The following is a 15,938-nucleotide window of genomic DNA, read 5'->3' as shown; positions in this document are numbered from 1 at the left end:
ATGCTTATTGTCTTGTGGCCAGTGAATTATTAAAGTATTCCAAATGTATACTGCTCTAATCAGCTTTGTATGTTTGATTCTGTTCAATAGTATTGGTTTACAACTAATTTATACTGAGATTTTATTTTTGTACTTGGTAAAAAAATTTTATACTGGACTTAGCAACAATGTATACAGTTGTTGCTTTGCAAAGAGAAATTTTCAGAAGACGCAGCCTGATACCAGCCCCTAGTTATTTGGGGCTGATGCCTTATGAGCATGTATTTGCTGTACTTTCTCTATCATTATTCTCCCCTACTTTACTGGAAACTGAGTGAACTGATTTATGTGCCATAACTTCATCATAAAGGGCTGTCCTTCTGTGTGCATTGACTGGTTATCAGCCTTCATAAGTGACAGTGTGCCAAGAGACCAAAACCATAATTCATAACTGATATCTTGCTTTTGACCTTGCTGCCTTTTCTAATTTTTCTTCCTGTCGAATACTTTCTAGGAACTTTTCATTCTCCTTTTTTCTCCATTGTTTTTCTACACTCAATCACATGCCTTTTCTTTTTCTCCTTCAGAAATCAAATGTAGTGTGAAAGACAAGGGAATCAGTCATTGACCACTAAGAAGGAAATCATCTTGAACATCATAGATTGGGATTTTAATTGGGTTAGTGAGCCTTTTCTACACAAAGACAGCAAAGACCTTGCAAAGGTCATTGTGAAGGACACTGTCAGAACACGAACTCCTTGGCATATTCCACATATCCATATATGTTTAATAAAATCATGTATTTTGATGAATTATTGCATAATCTAGGAAAGTTATTTCTATACATACTAACAACTCACTGTTTAAGAAAGAAACCCATAATGACTTTTTCTGGTAGTTATTTAACATTAATTCAATTAAGTTATGTAGTTTGAAAGCATTAAAATTTGTAGGTAAATAAGGTTACATTTGATATCCAATGGTTGTTTATAGAATTTTAGGTCAAACTTTAACCAATGTTAAAAATAACATGTTAGTCCAGAAAGTTGAAACTAAACATTCAAGCTTTCATTAAACAAATGACTATTTAGTGTGTAAATAAAGCCAAGCTATATTTTAAGTGGAAGAATTGCAGGTGTGAAAAAGATGGCAAAAACCATTGTTTTATTTTTCATTTCTTTCTTTTTTACTGATTATAGTTTCCTCTTCCTTTACTTCTAGTTTCTCCCAACTCACCTCTACCCATATATACTCTCTTTTAGTCACTTATTAGAAAAGAACACGTTTCTAAGAGATACCAAATAAATATGACAAAATAAAACATAATAAAATGAAGCAAACCTATCCCATTGAGCTTAACACAGGATCCCAACAAGAGTGGAGGAGTCCCAAGCACAAGAGCCATAGACCCACTTGTTCACAAGGTCAGGAGTTCCATAAAAATACTAAACTAATAGCTATTATATATATATATATATATATATATATATATATATATATATATAGAGAGAGAGAGAGAGAGAGAGAGAGAGAGAACCTTGTGCAGAAATATGTCCTGTGCTTGGTTCTTCAGTCTCTGTGAACTTAAATGCATCTTGCTTAGTTGATTCAGAAGGCCTTATTCTCCTGGTGTCCTCTACTGCCTCTGGATCTTACTGCCATTCTGCTTCCTCTCCAAAGGATTCCTTGATCTCTGAGGGAGAGATTTGATGGAGATCTTCAGTTTAGACTTGTTCTCTGAATAATGTTTGGCCATGGGTCTCTGAATCTGTTCTTATCTGCTGCTAGAGGAAGCTTCTCTGATGATAGTCATATAGAGCATTGATCAATGAGTATAGCAGAGTATCATTGGGAATCATTTTATTGATACTGACTTTTAGACCAGCAGTGTTTGGTTTTACCCTAGGTCTCTGAGCTATCTACTCTCTGGTTCTCTGATATCCAAGCAGAATCAAGTATGAGTTCCCTCACATGAAGTGAGAAGGGTCCTTGTCCTTGTGGACCATAAACTGTCCTGGAGAAATCAACCAGTGTAATTTTAGAAAATCCAGAATGATAGGAGTTTTAAATATTAATGCTAATGGGCACAGCATAAGTGAACAGAACCCACTCTGAACATTCCAGAAAAGTTTCTAAAGAGGTGACATTAAAAGTATTAAAACACACACACACATACAAACTCACACACACAAACACAAACACACACACACACTCAAAATGAACCCTGACTGTTGCCACACAGAAGACATACAGAGACCATGGGTACTAAGCTGAGCAAGTAAGTGGTGGAGAGATATAAGAGAAAGAGACACAGAATAGTAGAATGATATTTGCGCAATAAAGAAAAGGCAGAATGAAGACTGGAAAGTAGTAAGGAACAGCCTGATGAGAGTAGACTGTGATGACACCTGAGGCCATGGTGAGGAACTTACCCATGTGGCCACTGAGGGCCAACTCTGGGTCTATGGATCTGCAGTAGTAGAAGTGAAGGGGTGTGGACCGGAGGACTCTGTCAATGTTAGTGGCCCATGTTACTACCAAAGGCCATGTGGAAGTATTTAGTATGGGCTGCCACCTCGAACCATGCTGATATCAAGGACTGTGCAGACCTGGCCCTACCCCTCCTGTGGGCAGCTCAGGAGAGTTGGCACAGAGGATGTGAAAGCAGATGAGCTAGTTCTAACTAGGGTAAAGCTGACCCTGGTGCACGGGTGTAGGTGACCTAGCCAGAGGATATGAGAGTAGGAGTGCTTGCCAGTTCCTTGCCTGCTGATGCACTTCAATGAGATGGCTCCGACCCTCTCCTCTGCAGTCTTGGAGACCTGGCCCAGGGAGTATGGATGCAGGAGTATTGGCCATGTTAGTATGAGTGGGAGAACTGTTAGGCTGTCCAACTCAGCTACTACCCAGGCCCAGATCCAGGGTTTTGAGTGGGCCCACCCCAACTTCAGCCCCATCTACCAACTGCTGAAGCTTGTGAAGGAGCTGTTCCTTCAGAAGCAAAGGTGCAAGATCTCCCCCACTCAGGGAAACAACAGGATATCCAACAGGAGTCCTAGTGAGGATTCGATACCAATGGCATAGCCCAAGCCAGATGGCTTGAACCAGACCCATGACTCATTCCAGTGAAAATATACAAGGAAACCTATTTGGGCAACAGTGGAATATGAAGCTTCACAGGTCTCATTTCCTTTACCATTTTTTTTTCTTGGCTTTCTTTAAGGGATTTATTTATTTCTTCCCATTGTTTGCATTTTTCTGGATTTCGTTAAGGGGTTTATCTGTTTCATCTTTAAGGATCTCTATCATCTTTGTAAAATTAGTTTTATGGCTGTTTTCATGTCCTTCAGTTGTGTTGGTTGCTGTGGGAGGATAGCTGGCCTCCAGAGGTGCCATATTGCCCTGGCTATTGTTCATTGTGCTCCAATATTAGAGTCTAAGTATCTGGGTCTGAGATTAATATAGGTCTAGAAGCCGATTTGCTGAGTTTTGTTACGTTGGATAGACGTCTTGTTCCTGGTTTCTGTTTTCTTCTCTGGTCTCCTGGTCTTTATGATCTGCATTTAGGTGACCAGTGTGACCTTGTGTGTATCACAAAGTCTTTATCAGAGTTGGGGCTGGTCTGCTCTATACCTGCTCTACGTGAAGCTACAGGCACAGCAAAGGTGGTAAAGAAAAGGGTCTAAAGATATCTGTCATATTTGCATAATTGATTCTGGTCATAAAAGTGGAATATAGATTCTGGTCTTCATCTGTGCCCAGAGGTAAGACAGTCCAACAGCACTCAGTACTAAAATCCTGCCAGGAGAGAGCTGGTCTCCCTGGAGTATACTCACTCCTAAGCCCACAGATGAGACCCAACTTTTGCTCCAATAACTATCCAAACAGGGACCCACCAGGAACACACAGGGCAATAGGAGTCATGGAGCAGCCGAGCACAGGATCTTTCTAGATTCCATGTGCAACCAGAGCCAAGGCTGTCACCCAGACATCTGGATCAAATCTTGCCCAGAGAGAGCTGGTCTCCAAGGAGTGCTCTCACTCATAGGATCACAGGATCATAAGCTCACAGGAGGGAAAAGATCCAGTCCAAGACAACAAGACCAACTAACATCAGAGATAACCAGATGGCAAGAGGCAGCACAAGAACCTAAGCAACAGAATCCAAGTCTACTTGGCATCTCAGAACCCTGTTCTCCCACCAGAGCAAGTCCTAGATACCACAATGCATGGGAAAAGAAAGATTTGGATTTAAAATCACATCTCAAGATAATGAGACATAAATAAATCCCTTTAAAAAATAAAGGGGAGCATAGGCAAACAAGTAGAAGCCATTAAACAGGAAACATAAAATTCCCTTTAAAAGTTACAGGAAAACACAACCAAACAGGTGAAGGAATTAAACAAAACCATCCAGAATCTAAAATTGGAAATAAAAACAATTAAGAAATCAAAAGGGGGAAAGAAGCCCGGAGACAGAGAACTTTGGATGGAAAGAGATAGGGAGTCATAGATGCAAGTATCACAAACAGAATACAAGAGATAAAAGAAAGGATCTTGGAGCCAGAAGATACCATAGAAAAAATTGACACAATAGTAAAAAAAAAAAAAATTCAAAGTGCTCCTAACCCAAAACATCCAGGAAATCCAGGACACAATAAGAAGACCAAACCTAAGGCTGATTGGTAGAGAAGACAGTGAAAAAAGTGGGGGGACCCTCTGAAAGTACCAGAGTCCTGGGAGGTGAGATACTCTCAGGACTCAAAGGGAAGAACGTGAGATGACATACCCAACAGTGGGGAAAGGGAACTTGTAGAGTCCATCTCTGATAAAAAGACAGGGTATCAAGTGGAGGAATGGGGTTGCCATCCCACCGTCAAAAATTCTAATCCAGAATTGTTTCTGTCTAACTGAACTGCAGGGACAAAAATGGAGAAGGGACTGGGGGAAAGCCAGTCCAGTGACTGGCCCAACTTTGAATCTATCCCAAGAGGGAGGCTCCAAGGCCTGACATATTGGTGCTATGGTGTGCTTACAGACAGGAGCCTAGCATGGTTGCCCTCTGAAAGGTCCACCAAGCAGCTGACTGAGACAGATACAGACACTTACATCCAACCATTGGACTGAAGTCAGACACCCCTGTGGTTGAATTAGAGAAAGGTTGGAAGAGGATGAGGAGGAGGGCAGCACCATAGGACGACCAGCAGTCCTAACTAACCCACACCTCAGGGAGCTTCCAGAGACTGAGCCACCAACCAGGCAGCATAAAGAGCTGGTGTGAAGCCACTGACACATATATAGTGTCAGTGTCCCCAGTCTGGTCTGGCCTCAGTGGGAGAAGAGGCACCTAACTGTTGAGAGACTTGAGGCCCACGAGTTTGAGAGACCTAGTGGGGAAGGGGGCATCCTATTGGAGACAGGGGGAGGAAGAATGAGATAAGGAACTGTGGGAGGGGGGATTTGGAGGGGGCAATAACTGGATTGTCAAAAAAATAAGTTAAAAAACATTTTAAAGATATTTTATTATAACTCAAGAGAATTTTCATGCTAGTAAAATCAACCATAAAAGTTGAGTCATTATGTTTTAGTCCTTCTCTGGGAAAGAAAAATCAGTCTTGGCTTCTGTGAGGCTATTAGGTCTATGTATTCTTGAAGTGACTTTTATTTACTCATCATTTAGATTCTACATGATTCCTGAACAGTGTCTAATCTTTGGGTATCATTTACTTCCTTATACTTTTGTCATCATTGTGCTTGCTTAAAGATATTTAAAATTTTAAAACGGTATGTCAAAAAGAATTTATGGATGCACCAAATATACAAAATGAGTTTTATTTAATTAGAACATTTGGAGGTTATTCCATTTGTGTTTATAATATTAAGTAGAGTGAAGGTCAGCAGTTCTAACAGTTACTACATTTCTGTCTTTACATATTTAATTTTATAGATCATAGCTACTAATCAAATTTACATAAATATAATTGTAATTCGTATTCTATAGTATATGTAAATGGGCAAAATATTAAAACTTGTTGAGTGATTTTTCTCTATCTTATAAAGGCTTAGACTAATATAATTTCAGCAAAAGTACAGGGATATATATATATATATATATATATATATATATATATATATTCCAAACTCACTTATTATTAACACCTAAAATCCACCTGGCTACACTTGTCATAATAGTTCAAGACTTTATATGAAGGTGATCTGAAGATATACTTTTTCACTTTTCAGCTCAATTTTAAAAATATAGTTGCACTTGTGTCCTCTAAACCTCCTGTTGTTTACAATGACGTCAACAGTTTCCTTGTTTGGGGAGATATTTCCAGTCTTGAGGAATGCTAGCCAAGTATTTTGTATAATGTCAATCCACTGGCACTTATGCTAGCCCTTCTCTGCAACCCACAGTCGAAGGGTGAGAATTTAAGCTCCATGTCTTTCACAGCAGAACATTTCTGTCAATTTTCCAAAATTCTTTAGCGTAGCAGGTTTGTCTGTTTTCTGCAATTCATTTATTCTGTGTATTTTTTGTTTATAGGTTGGGCTTGTTTACATCGGTTGTCACCATGCATTATAAAGCAGCAGTACATTGGTTGTTTTGTTCATTTCCTTCACACTTTGGGGACTGGAACTCTTCAACTTTGCCTATGTAGCCCGTTGACATATTCCCCCATCATTAAGAGTCTGTTTGACCACTTCATCACTTCATCACTTTCTGGGAATATAAAACACACCGAATTCCTGAATGTCCTTGGTCTTGGTCCATCTCTGTTGTTCCACAAATTTACAGCATCCTTTTGTTTGAGAATAGGATTATAGTGTATATCTGAGCACCAAGGATGCTCCTTGACAATCCAATCTTATTTGTATGGCTCTAGTTGGTAGTGGGAGACTACATACATGGTTATGAGTTTAGTAATCTACATATACAGTTCTACAGACAAACATACCTATAAGCATTTCATTATCTCTTCAGACTGCTCTAAAAGTAAGCTCATGGTATCTCTAACCATGGTCTATTATCACACAAATCAGTCAGTTCTTCTCTAGTGTCCCATTTGTAATCTTTCACTCAAACAGCAAGAAAATTTCCCCCTACCATTTTTTACCTAACATCTTTAAAATTTTAGTATGAATCATCCCCATGTAAGCCATGCATCTGTATGAACTTTATTAACTATCAAACATTGCTTATGTGCATTTACTTGCCTTTTTCTTACAAATCCATTTATTTATAGATTTATTAGGTCTGTGAGATTGTTATACACATCATTCATGCATTTCAACTGATTTTTTTCAGATTCTAAACCATTTGGACTATTCAACCCCCTAAGTCATACATTAAGTTTATTTTTAATCTTTCATATTACCTGGGTTTTGATGGATGCTCAATGTCTTATACCAATGCTTTAGTATAGTATAATGAATTTGTAGAAATGTTTACCTGTCACAGAAAGTACCCTCTCTAAAGTTATAGTTGTCTTCATATATTCCTAAACCACTGCTATTGCTATTAGTGCAGAATTGTCCAGTATTTTGACATTTTCGTCTGAGGTAGAACAATGGTTCTTCAAATATTGTAAGTGTTCTGTGGGCCAGGGACACAGGTCATAGATAAAGCATGTGTTTAAAATATTGCAGGCTCTGTGTTCAATGCCCACAACCAACTGAACTGAATGTGTCATTGGCTATCCTCAGTGTTGTGTTTCATAAAGAAATGGTAAATATGTACAGAAGTACAGGACCACAGCTCTGTGACAAATTAGTCAGTTTTTTTTTTTTAATTTTCACATAAGAACACCTTGAAGCAGGGGCTGTCCCTGAGCCTGTTACCTGCTTGTCTGTGGATCTCACATGTCTAAATTGAACACATTATCTGGCCTCAGTGGGAGAGGATACACCTAGTCCTGTAGTGACTTGACACTCAGGGGTGGAGGAATATTACTGGTGGTGTGAGGCACCTTCTCTAAAGAGAAGGGGAAGGCAGAATGGGGAGTGGCCTTGCATAAAGGGTACTTGGAAGAGAAGGGCTGATATTGGGTTGAAAAGTAAATAAACAAATACATTTTTAAAAGAGAAAGAAAGCTGTGAGGAGACCTTGTTGCAAAGTAGTGTAGATAGCAGTGTGGTACAATGATTATTGACCCAGTACTATCTTTCTTGCTAAACTTACCCCTTTCCAGTCTTTCACTACAAAAACCAACCAGATTATTTGGATTATTCAAACAATTTGTTTTTCATAGTTAATTTGTATAAATGATGACAAATGAACACTTTGGCATCCTGCTACCTTATGACTTCTTATTACCTGATATTCTCAGGTAGCCTAGCATCTACTCTTTTTCTACGTTTCTAATAGTTTACATAATGCTCTGTATTATCCAAAGGTTTTGATTGTTATTATCAGGAAGTCAAGAGAGGGATAAAATATTTCCCAAAGGAAAAAATGATGGTGACTTAACAGGTATAGCATTAATAGATAAATATATGAGTCATTTAGAATCCGTAAAAATCTTTTGAATATGAAGATATCAGTGGAAATGGTTTAGTATTGACTATTCAATTATCTGGTGAAACTCCATATGTTTATATAAAACATCAGATGAAATCCCTGAGCTAATTTCCTGGTTAACACATATTTAAAATGTAAAGTGGCTTAATCTTATGAGTATGTCCCATTACATTTCTTTACTAGACATAGAGAGAAAGCTTTGAATGGGGCAAACACCTTGTAATGCCCCATATACAGCACACATCACAAGGTAATCAACCCAAGGCCTTAAAAAAGAATACCCTTGGCAGGGACTAGGGAGCCAAAGTTTAGAACAGAGGCAGAAGGAACACCCATTCAGAGCCTGCCCCACATGTGCCCCATACATATATAGCCACCAAACTAGAGAAGATGGATGAAGCAAAGAAGTGCAGGCCGACAGGAACCGGATGTAGATCTCTCCTGAGAGTCACACCCAGAATACAGCAAATACAGAGGCGAATGCCAGCAGCAAACCACTGAACTGAGAGCGGGACCCCCGTTGAAGGAATCAGAGAAAGGACTGGAAGAGCTTGAAGGGGCTGGAGACCCCTTATGAACAACAATGCCAAGCAACTAGAGCTTCCAGGGATTAAGCGACTACCCAAAGACTGACCCTGGACTCCAACCTCATAAGTAGCAATAAATAGCCTAGTAAGAGCACCAGTGGAAGGGGAAGCCCTGGGTCTTGCCAAGACTGAACCCCCAGTGAACGTGATTGTTGGCGGGAGGGCAGTAATGGGGAGAGGACAGGGAGGGGAAAACCCATAGAGAAGAGGGATGTTGGCCTGGAAACCGGGAAGGGGAATAACAATCGAAATGTAAATAAGAAATGCTCAAGTTAATAAAGATTAAAAAAAAAAGATTAGGGGCTGGAGAGATGGCTCAGTGGTTAAGAATAGCAGGGGTGGGTAGATGGGATGGGAGGTTTCTGGAGAACAGGAAAGGGGATAACATTTGAGATGTAAATAAAGAAAATAGCCAATAAAAAGATTAAAATAGAGTGTTTTTTTATTTTTGAAATTTAACCAATTGTTTATTAGTGTATATTTTTTTTTAGTTCTGTTTAATTAATTGTGTCCTTGGAAGTATTGAATTAATTCTATGTGAAAACAAATGTCAGTCCATGGTCAGTGAGTTGGTGAAGTAATAGAATGCATGGGAGTGGCATTTTCCATACATTTTAGAAAGGACTGAAATCGAGACATTAATAAATGTGAAGAGAGGCAAAGAATTGGAAATTGAATGCATACCCACCCTGTAAATACGTGTGTGTGGTGAGACGTAGTCATTATAGTAATTTTTTCATGAATTAGACTATTTAGTTTCCATACTGGTAGGCTCTATATCTTTTCACTAGTTTATTCAAGAATGTAACATTGAAATTGTTAATATATGAAAATGGGATGTTTTCTGGATAAACAAACAAGTAGGCAGGAATGTAAAAAAAAGTGCATTTAAAAACTTACAATTATAGGGCTAAGAATTGATGCTCTATTCTGTATTTATACATATTAGAATATATAAAGTATTAGATACATTAGAGTGATATTTTATGACGGAAGGTCTACAACACAATTAACTCTCATTTTGTTCTTTTATTACCACATACCAATCAAAATGTTCAAGTCTTTCAGTCTTTTTACTTTTAACAGTAGCCTAGTTATAAGATTTAGAAAATAATTCATATTTTATTGATTAAAGGAAGCACGTGACATTTTTGATGTTATTTGTTGAAAACCCTTTTGAGGCTTAACATATTTCAAGGGGGCTGTATGAGTGTTACATAAGTGGATGCCTGTGAAAATGTTACAATTTATAAATTAAGATAGACTTTTATCACTATCCTTGCCTATGATATTCTTAAGTGTCAGACAGATCCCCTCAGTTTAATCTTTAATTTAATTCAGCATCCCTTTGATTCCCAATCACTATAACATCACTGAGAGTCAAAGGCTAACCTTGAAAAGGAATGTCTTTCATCATCAGAGATATGAAATCCCCAATGGAATCTATGTGTGAATTCCCATCCCCTTTAGTGCAGATATTTTGCAAGTCTCGGTGGATAAGTGTATGTTGTTTAGGAAACTGTGTCAAAAGTGTTATCTATGAATTGGTAGTTATGTTGAAAAATTAATTTTAGACCAGTTGATGGACAGTTCCACCTTCTGCTTGTTCCCTAATACAAAGAGAGAACAATTGGATCAAGTATTATTTAGCCTCTATTGAATGAGGCACATTCATTCTCCAAAGCCAGAGATGATAAATATGAAACTTGGTTTGATCTTTCCTTCAGATATTTCTCTTTGTAAAGTTTTCTATATCCTTAAAATACAAATAAATTATATATTTCACAGCTGTGCATTACAAATTCATATGAGCATCTTGCCTGATTTTCTAGATGCCATTCTATTAAATATGCCCCTATTCCATTATTTAAAACTCCCTTCTAAGAGCAGATTCCTTTATTCAGGAAGAACAATGAAACAGCAGCCAGGAGTACTGATTATTTGGATGCTAACCATAAATATTTTGTGATATTAATGTTTTTCTCCTTTGGTAAATATCTATTATCACGATCTATTAATCATCCTGTCCCTGATTCTCTGCTGCTGTTGGGATAAAATAGCCTGAAAGAAAAAGAACCTTTGAGAGGAAAGGAATATTCTGGTTTACATTTCAAGGGGACAGTTCATCCTGAAGGGAAAGGCAAGCAGACAGGGGCATGAAGCAGCTCCTCACGTTTACGATTGGAAGCAGAGTGCTCTGAACTCATGAAGCTCTCTGTCTTCACTGTCACCTTCTAGGAGGCAGACAAGGAACAGCAGACAGGCCTCCCCATCTCAAAACAGTCACCATAATGCCCCATAGGCATGCCTGGAAGCTGATATGCCGTTGATCCCATACAATTCTTGGGAAAAGCTGGAACCAAAACACCACAGAGCACTATGCATAAGGAAAGTCCTCCTGATTCCCAGCTGAGTTCTTAGCTTAATACAGATGTCATTTTTATTGGCCATTAGGGTTATGATACATGTCATGTCACATTACAATTCTATAAGCATTCATATATCAGTATGCTAAACTCCTTGTTGATCAATCTCCATTTTTTTGAGGAAATATTTACATGTGTATTTTAAACTAACTTTTTGATTTGAAAAATTATATGCTGAAACTGATATAGCTGGTTCCTAAATAGTTATTGTTTTGAATGTAAAAATATTGTGATTATGTAATTATAGAATGCTTCAAATCTGACTGACTTGGGTATTAAGTTACATACAAAAATAGCTGATTTTCTATGCATTTTTCTGCCTCCTCTTTCTCTGTATTAGTGAACTAAGCTCGTAGGAGGAATGTACAACTGGAATTATTAGATATGATGGTTAAAAAGTTGGAAAAAGGCATCAAGAACAATAAACTCAGTAATCCTATAACTTCTTTCAGATTTTAGTCAACACAAAGAATTTTGTATATATGCCAGGATAGGTGGATTTATCTAATATGGACATCATAATGTGAATACCTATGAAAGTACTAAAAACATATTCATTTCTAATCCCACCGGTAGTGCTTTGAGGAAAGGTGTGGATGGGTCAGTATGTCTGTACTCATGAGATAAACTACAGCAAGAGTGTTATCAGAGTTCCACTGTTTTTCTTATCATTTTTTTAATGGACTTTTACTTGGCCAAGAGCTTGCCTGCCATGTGTTATTGCTTCCTATTATTAGGGGCTTTGGTTATCCCACTAATACAAGCTTCTTTCATTTCAGACAGACAAAGGACTTTTGGAAGTCTGGCAACAAAGTGAACCAGAGCCTGATAATCACTGGCGAAGGGCCACTGTCCTGTTGGGGAAATTGAGGAACTTTGAGGTCATATTTCAAGGCATCAGGACAAGGGATCTAGGAGGGGGAGCTGCCATAGATGATATTGAATTCACAAACTGCACAACTGGTGAGTCTCCATGAAGTCTTCCTGTCTGGAAAGACATTTAGAGGGTGCCCATTGTCATCCCTGGTATGTTTATAAATTGTCACCTGTCCATATATTTTGTCTGTATGCACAAATACATTGAAAAGTACAGTTTAGTTATGTGAACTTTAAAATGCCTATTAAGATGTAATATCTGTCCATAATCCATCTGGGCTATTGTAACAGGATGTCATACAAATTTTGTGTCTAAGGAAAAGCAGCTCACGGTTCTAGATGGTTTCTTTCATAACCATCATAAATCATAAATGCCAGCTCATGCAGTGTTTTCAGATAGTACCTTTCTGCTGGGTCATAGTGCTGAAGAGCAAATTTGCTCTCTAAGTCCTATGCTTGTATCTTATTCACTGTTGTCAGCTTTATCCTCGTGACCCACTGCCATCCTTCAAAGGCCCTACCTTCTAATAAGATCATTGAAAGTTAGTGTAACAACAGAGAATTTGAATGGGATTTCAATAGTTTAAAAACCACAATACTACAGGGTTGGGGATTTAGCTAAGTGGTAGAGCTCTTACCTAGGAAGCGCAAGGCCCTGGGTTCAGTCCCCAACTCTAAAAAAAAAAAAAACCAAAAAAAAAAAAAAAAAAACCCACAATACTTTCTCATTATTCAAATGTAAAATGTAAGTCCACTTGTATACCATTCCTTTTCTACCATGAAGAATTTATCTCTTTTAAATTTATTTTCTACACTATATAAAATGCCAAGTCTGAGATTTACATACATATCTTTAGTATCAATTAACAAAAAATGAACTAATAAGATTGAAAGTAGATCCTAATGTATGCACAAGAAATAAATTTAAGACCATATCAAGCAGAACTTGAATTGGAAACTATCCTTGGGATATTTTAAAATGCAGTTCCAACATTAGAACTGCATTCAGATAACAATGTGAAAGAATTTTGCAACCCTTTCTGACATGTCTAAGTGTGAAGTCTAGCTACAGATTTTCTTTATAGAACTACCTAGTAAATGTCAAAAAAATTATAAATAAGTTTGTGTTTGTACAGTTTCAGCTTGCAAAATTCTTTTAGGGAAATTTGTTGGTTTAAGATCCAAAATAGTCCTGTGTGATATATACTGACAGTTAAAGCCACTCCTGTGTATTTCTGTGCAGACCCAGCTGTCAGCAAGCCAATGGGAAAGAGGAGCTAAACCTGTATGTGAATTATTTTTAATCTGGCTTTTGTATTTTTTTTTTTATTTATTTTTTTTTTATTAACTTGAATATTTCTTATATACATTTGAGTGTTATTCCTTTCCGGTTTCCGGCAAACATCCCTTCCCCCCCCCTTCCTTATGGGTGTTCCCTCCCCACCTCCCCCATTGCTGCCTCCCCCGACAGTCTAGTTCACTGGGGGTTCATTCTAGCAGGACCCAGGGCTTCCCTTCCACTGGTGCTCTTACTAGGATATTCATTGCTACCTATGAGGTCAGAGTCCAGGGTCAGTCCATGTATAGTCTTTAGGTAGTGGCTTAGTCCCTGGAAGCTCTGGTGGCTTGGCATTGTTGTACATATAGGGTCTCGAGCCCCTTCAAGCTCTTCCAGTTCTTTCTCTGATTCCTTCAACGGGGGTCCTATTCTCAGTTCAGAGGTTTGCTGCTGACATTCGCCTCTGTATTTGCTGTATTCTGGCTGTGTCTCTCAGGAGCGATCTACACTTCTGCACTTCTTTGCTTCATCCATCTTGTCTAATTGGGTGGCTGTATATATATGGGCCACATGTGGGGCAGGCTCTGAATGGATGTTCCTTCAGTCTCTGTTTTAATCTTTGCCTCTCTCTTCCCTGCCAAGGGTATTCTTGTTCCCCTTTTAAAGAAGGAGTGAAGCATTCACATTTTGATCATCCATCTTGAGTTTCATTTGTTCTAGGCATCTAGGGTAATTCAGGCATTTGGGCTAATAGCCACTTATCAATGAGTGCATACCATGTATGTCTTTCTGTGATTGGGTTAGCTCACTCAGGATGATATTTTCCAGTTCCAACCATTTGCCTACAAATTTCATAAACTCGTTGTTTTTGATAGCTGAGTAATATTCCATTGTGTAGATATACCACATTTTCTGTATCCATTCCTCTGTTGAAGGGCATCTGGGTTCTTTCCAGCTTCTGGCTATTATAAATAAGGCTGCGATGAACATAGTGGAGCACGTGTCTTTTTTATATGTTGGGGCATCTTTTGGGTATATGCCCAAGAGAGGGATAGCTGGAACCTCAGGCAGTTTAATGTCCAATTTTCTGAGGAACCTCCAGACTGATTTCCAGAATGGTTGTAGCAGTCTGCAACCCCACCAACAATGGAGGAGTGTTCCCCTTTCTCCGCATCCTCGCCAGCATTTGCTGTCACCTGAGTTTTTGATCTTAGCCATTCTCACTGGTGTGAGGTGAAATCTCAGGGTTGTTTTGATTTGCATTTCCCTGATGACTAAAGATGTTGAACATTTCTTTAGGTGTTTTCAGCCATTCGGCATTCCTCAGCTGTGAATTCTTTGTTTAGCTCTGAACCCCATTTTTAATAGGGTTATTTGTCTCCCCTGCATGGTCTAACTTTTTTTGAGTTCTTGTATATTTTGGATATAAGGCCTCTATATCTGTTGTAGGATTGGTAAAGATCTTTTCCCAATCTGTTGGTTGCCATTTTGTCCTAACCACAGTGTCCTTTGCCTTACAGAAGCTTTGCAGTTTTATGAGATCCCATTTGTCAATTCTTGATCTTAGAGCATAAGCCATTGGTGTTTTGTTCAGGAAATTATTTCCAGTGCCCATGTGTTCCAGATGCTTCCTAGTTTTTCTTCTATTAGTTTGAGTGTGTCTGGTTTGATGTGGAGGTCCTTGATCCACTTGGACTTAAGCTTTGTACAGGGTGATAAGCATGGATCGATCTGCATTCTTCTACATGTTGACCTCCAGTTGAACCAGCACCATTTGCTGAAAATGCTATCTTTTTTCCATTGGATGGATTTGGCTCCTTTGTCAAAAATCAAGTGACCATAGGTGTGTGGATTCATTTCTGGGTCTTCAATTCTGTTCCATTGGTCTATCTGTCTGTCTCTGTACCAATACCATGCAGTTTTTATCACTATTGCTCTGTAATACTGCTTGAATTCAGGGATACTGATTCCCCCTGAAGTCCTTTTATTGTTGAGGATAGTTTTAGCTATCCTGGGTTTTTTGTTATTCCAGATGAATTTGCAAATTGTTCTGTCTAACTCTTTGAAGAATTGGATTGGTATTTTGATGGGGATTGCATTGAATCTGTAGATCGCTTTTGGTAAAATGGCCATTTTACTATATTAATCCTGCCAATCCATGAGCATGGGAGATCTTTTCCACCTTCTGAGGTCTTCTTCAATTTCTTTTCTTCAGTGTCTTGAAGTTCTTATTGTACAGATCTTTTTTACTTGCTTGGTTAAAGTCACAC

General features: G+C 38.4%; 1 protein-coding gene across 1 annotated transcript in view; it reads left to right on the top strand.

Moving 5' to 3' along the window:
- The window catches only part of Malrd1 (MAM and LDL receptor class A domain containing 1), a 684,120-nt gene that overhangs the window by 443,106 nt on the left and 225,076 nt on the right, over positions 1-15,938 (top strand). The window contains exon 28 of the mRNA XM_032884682.1: positions 12,293-12,476. Coding sequence (XP_032740573.1) covers positions 12,293-12,476 — 184 coding nt within the window. The remainder of the gene's footprint in view (positions 1-12,292; positions 12,477-15,938) is intronic.

The sequence above is a fragment of the Rattus rattus genome, chromosome 14, assembly GCF_011064425.1.
Source record: "Rattus rattus isolate New Zealand chromosome 14, Rrattus_CSIRO_v1, whole genome shotgun sequence".
Taxonomy (NCBI): Eukaryota; Metazoa; Chordata; class Mammalia; order Rodentia; family Muridae; genus Rattus; species Rattus rattus.
This window is presented reverse-complemented; position numbering and strand designations above follow the sequence as displayed.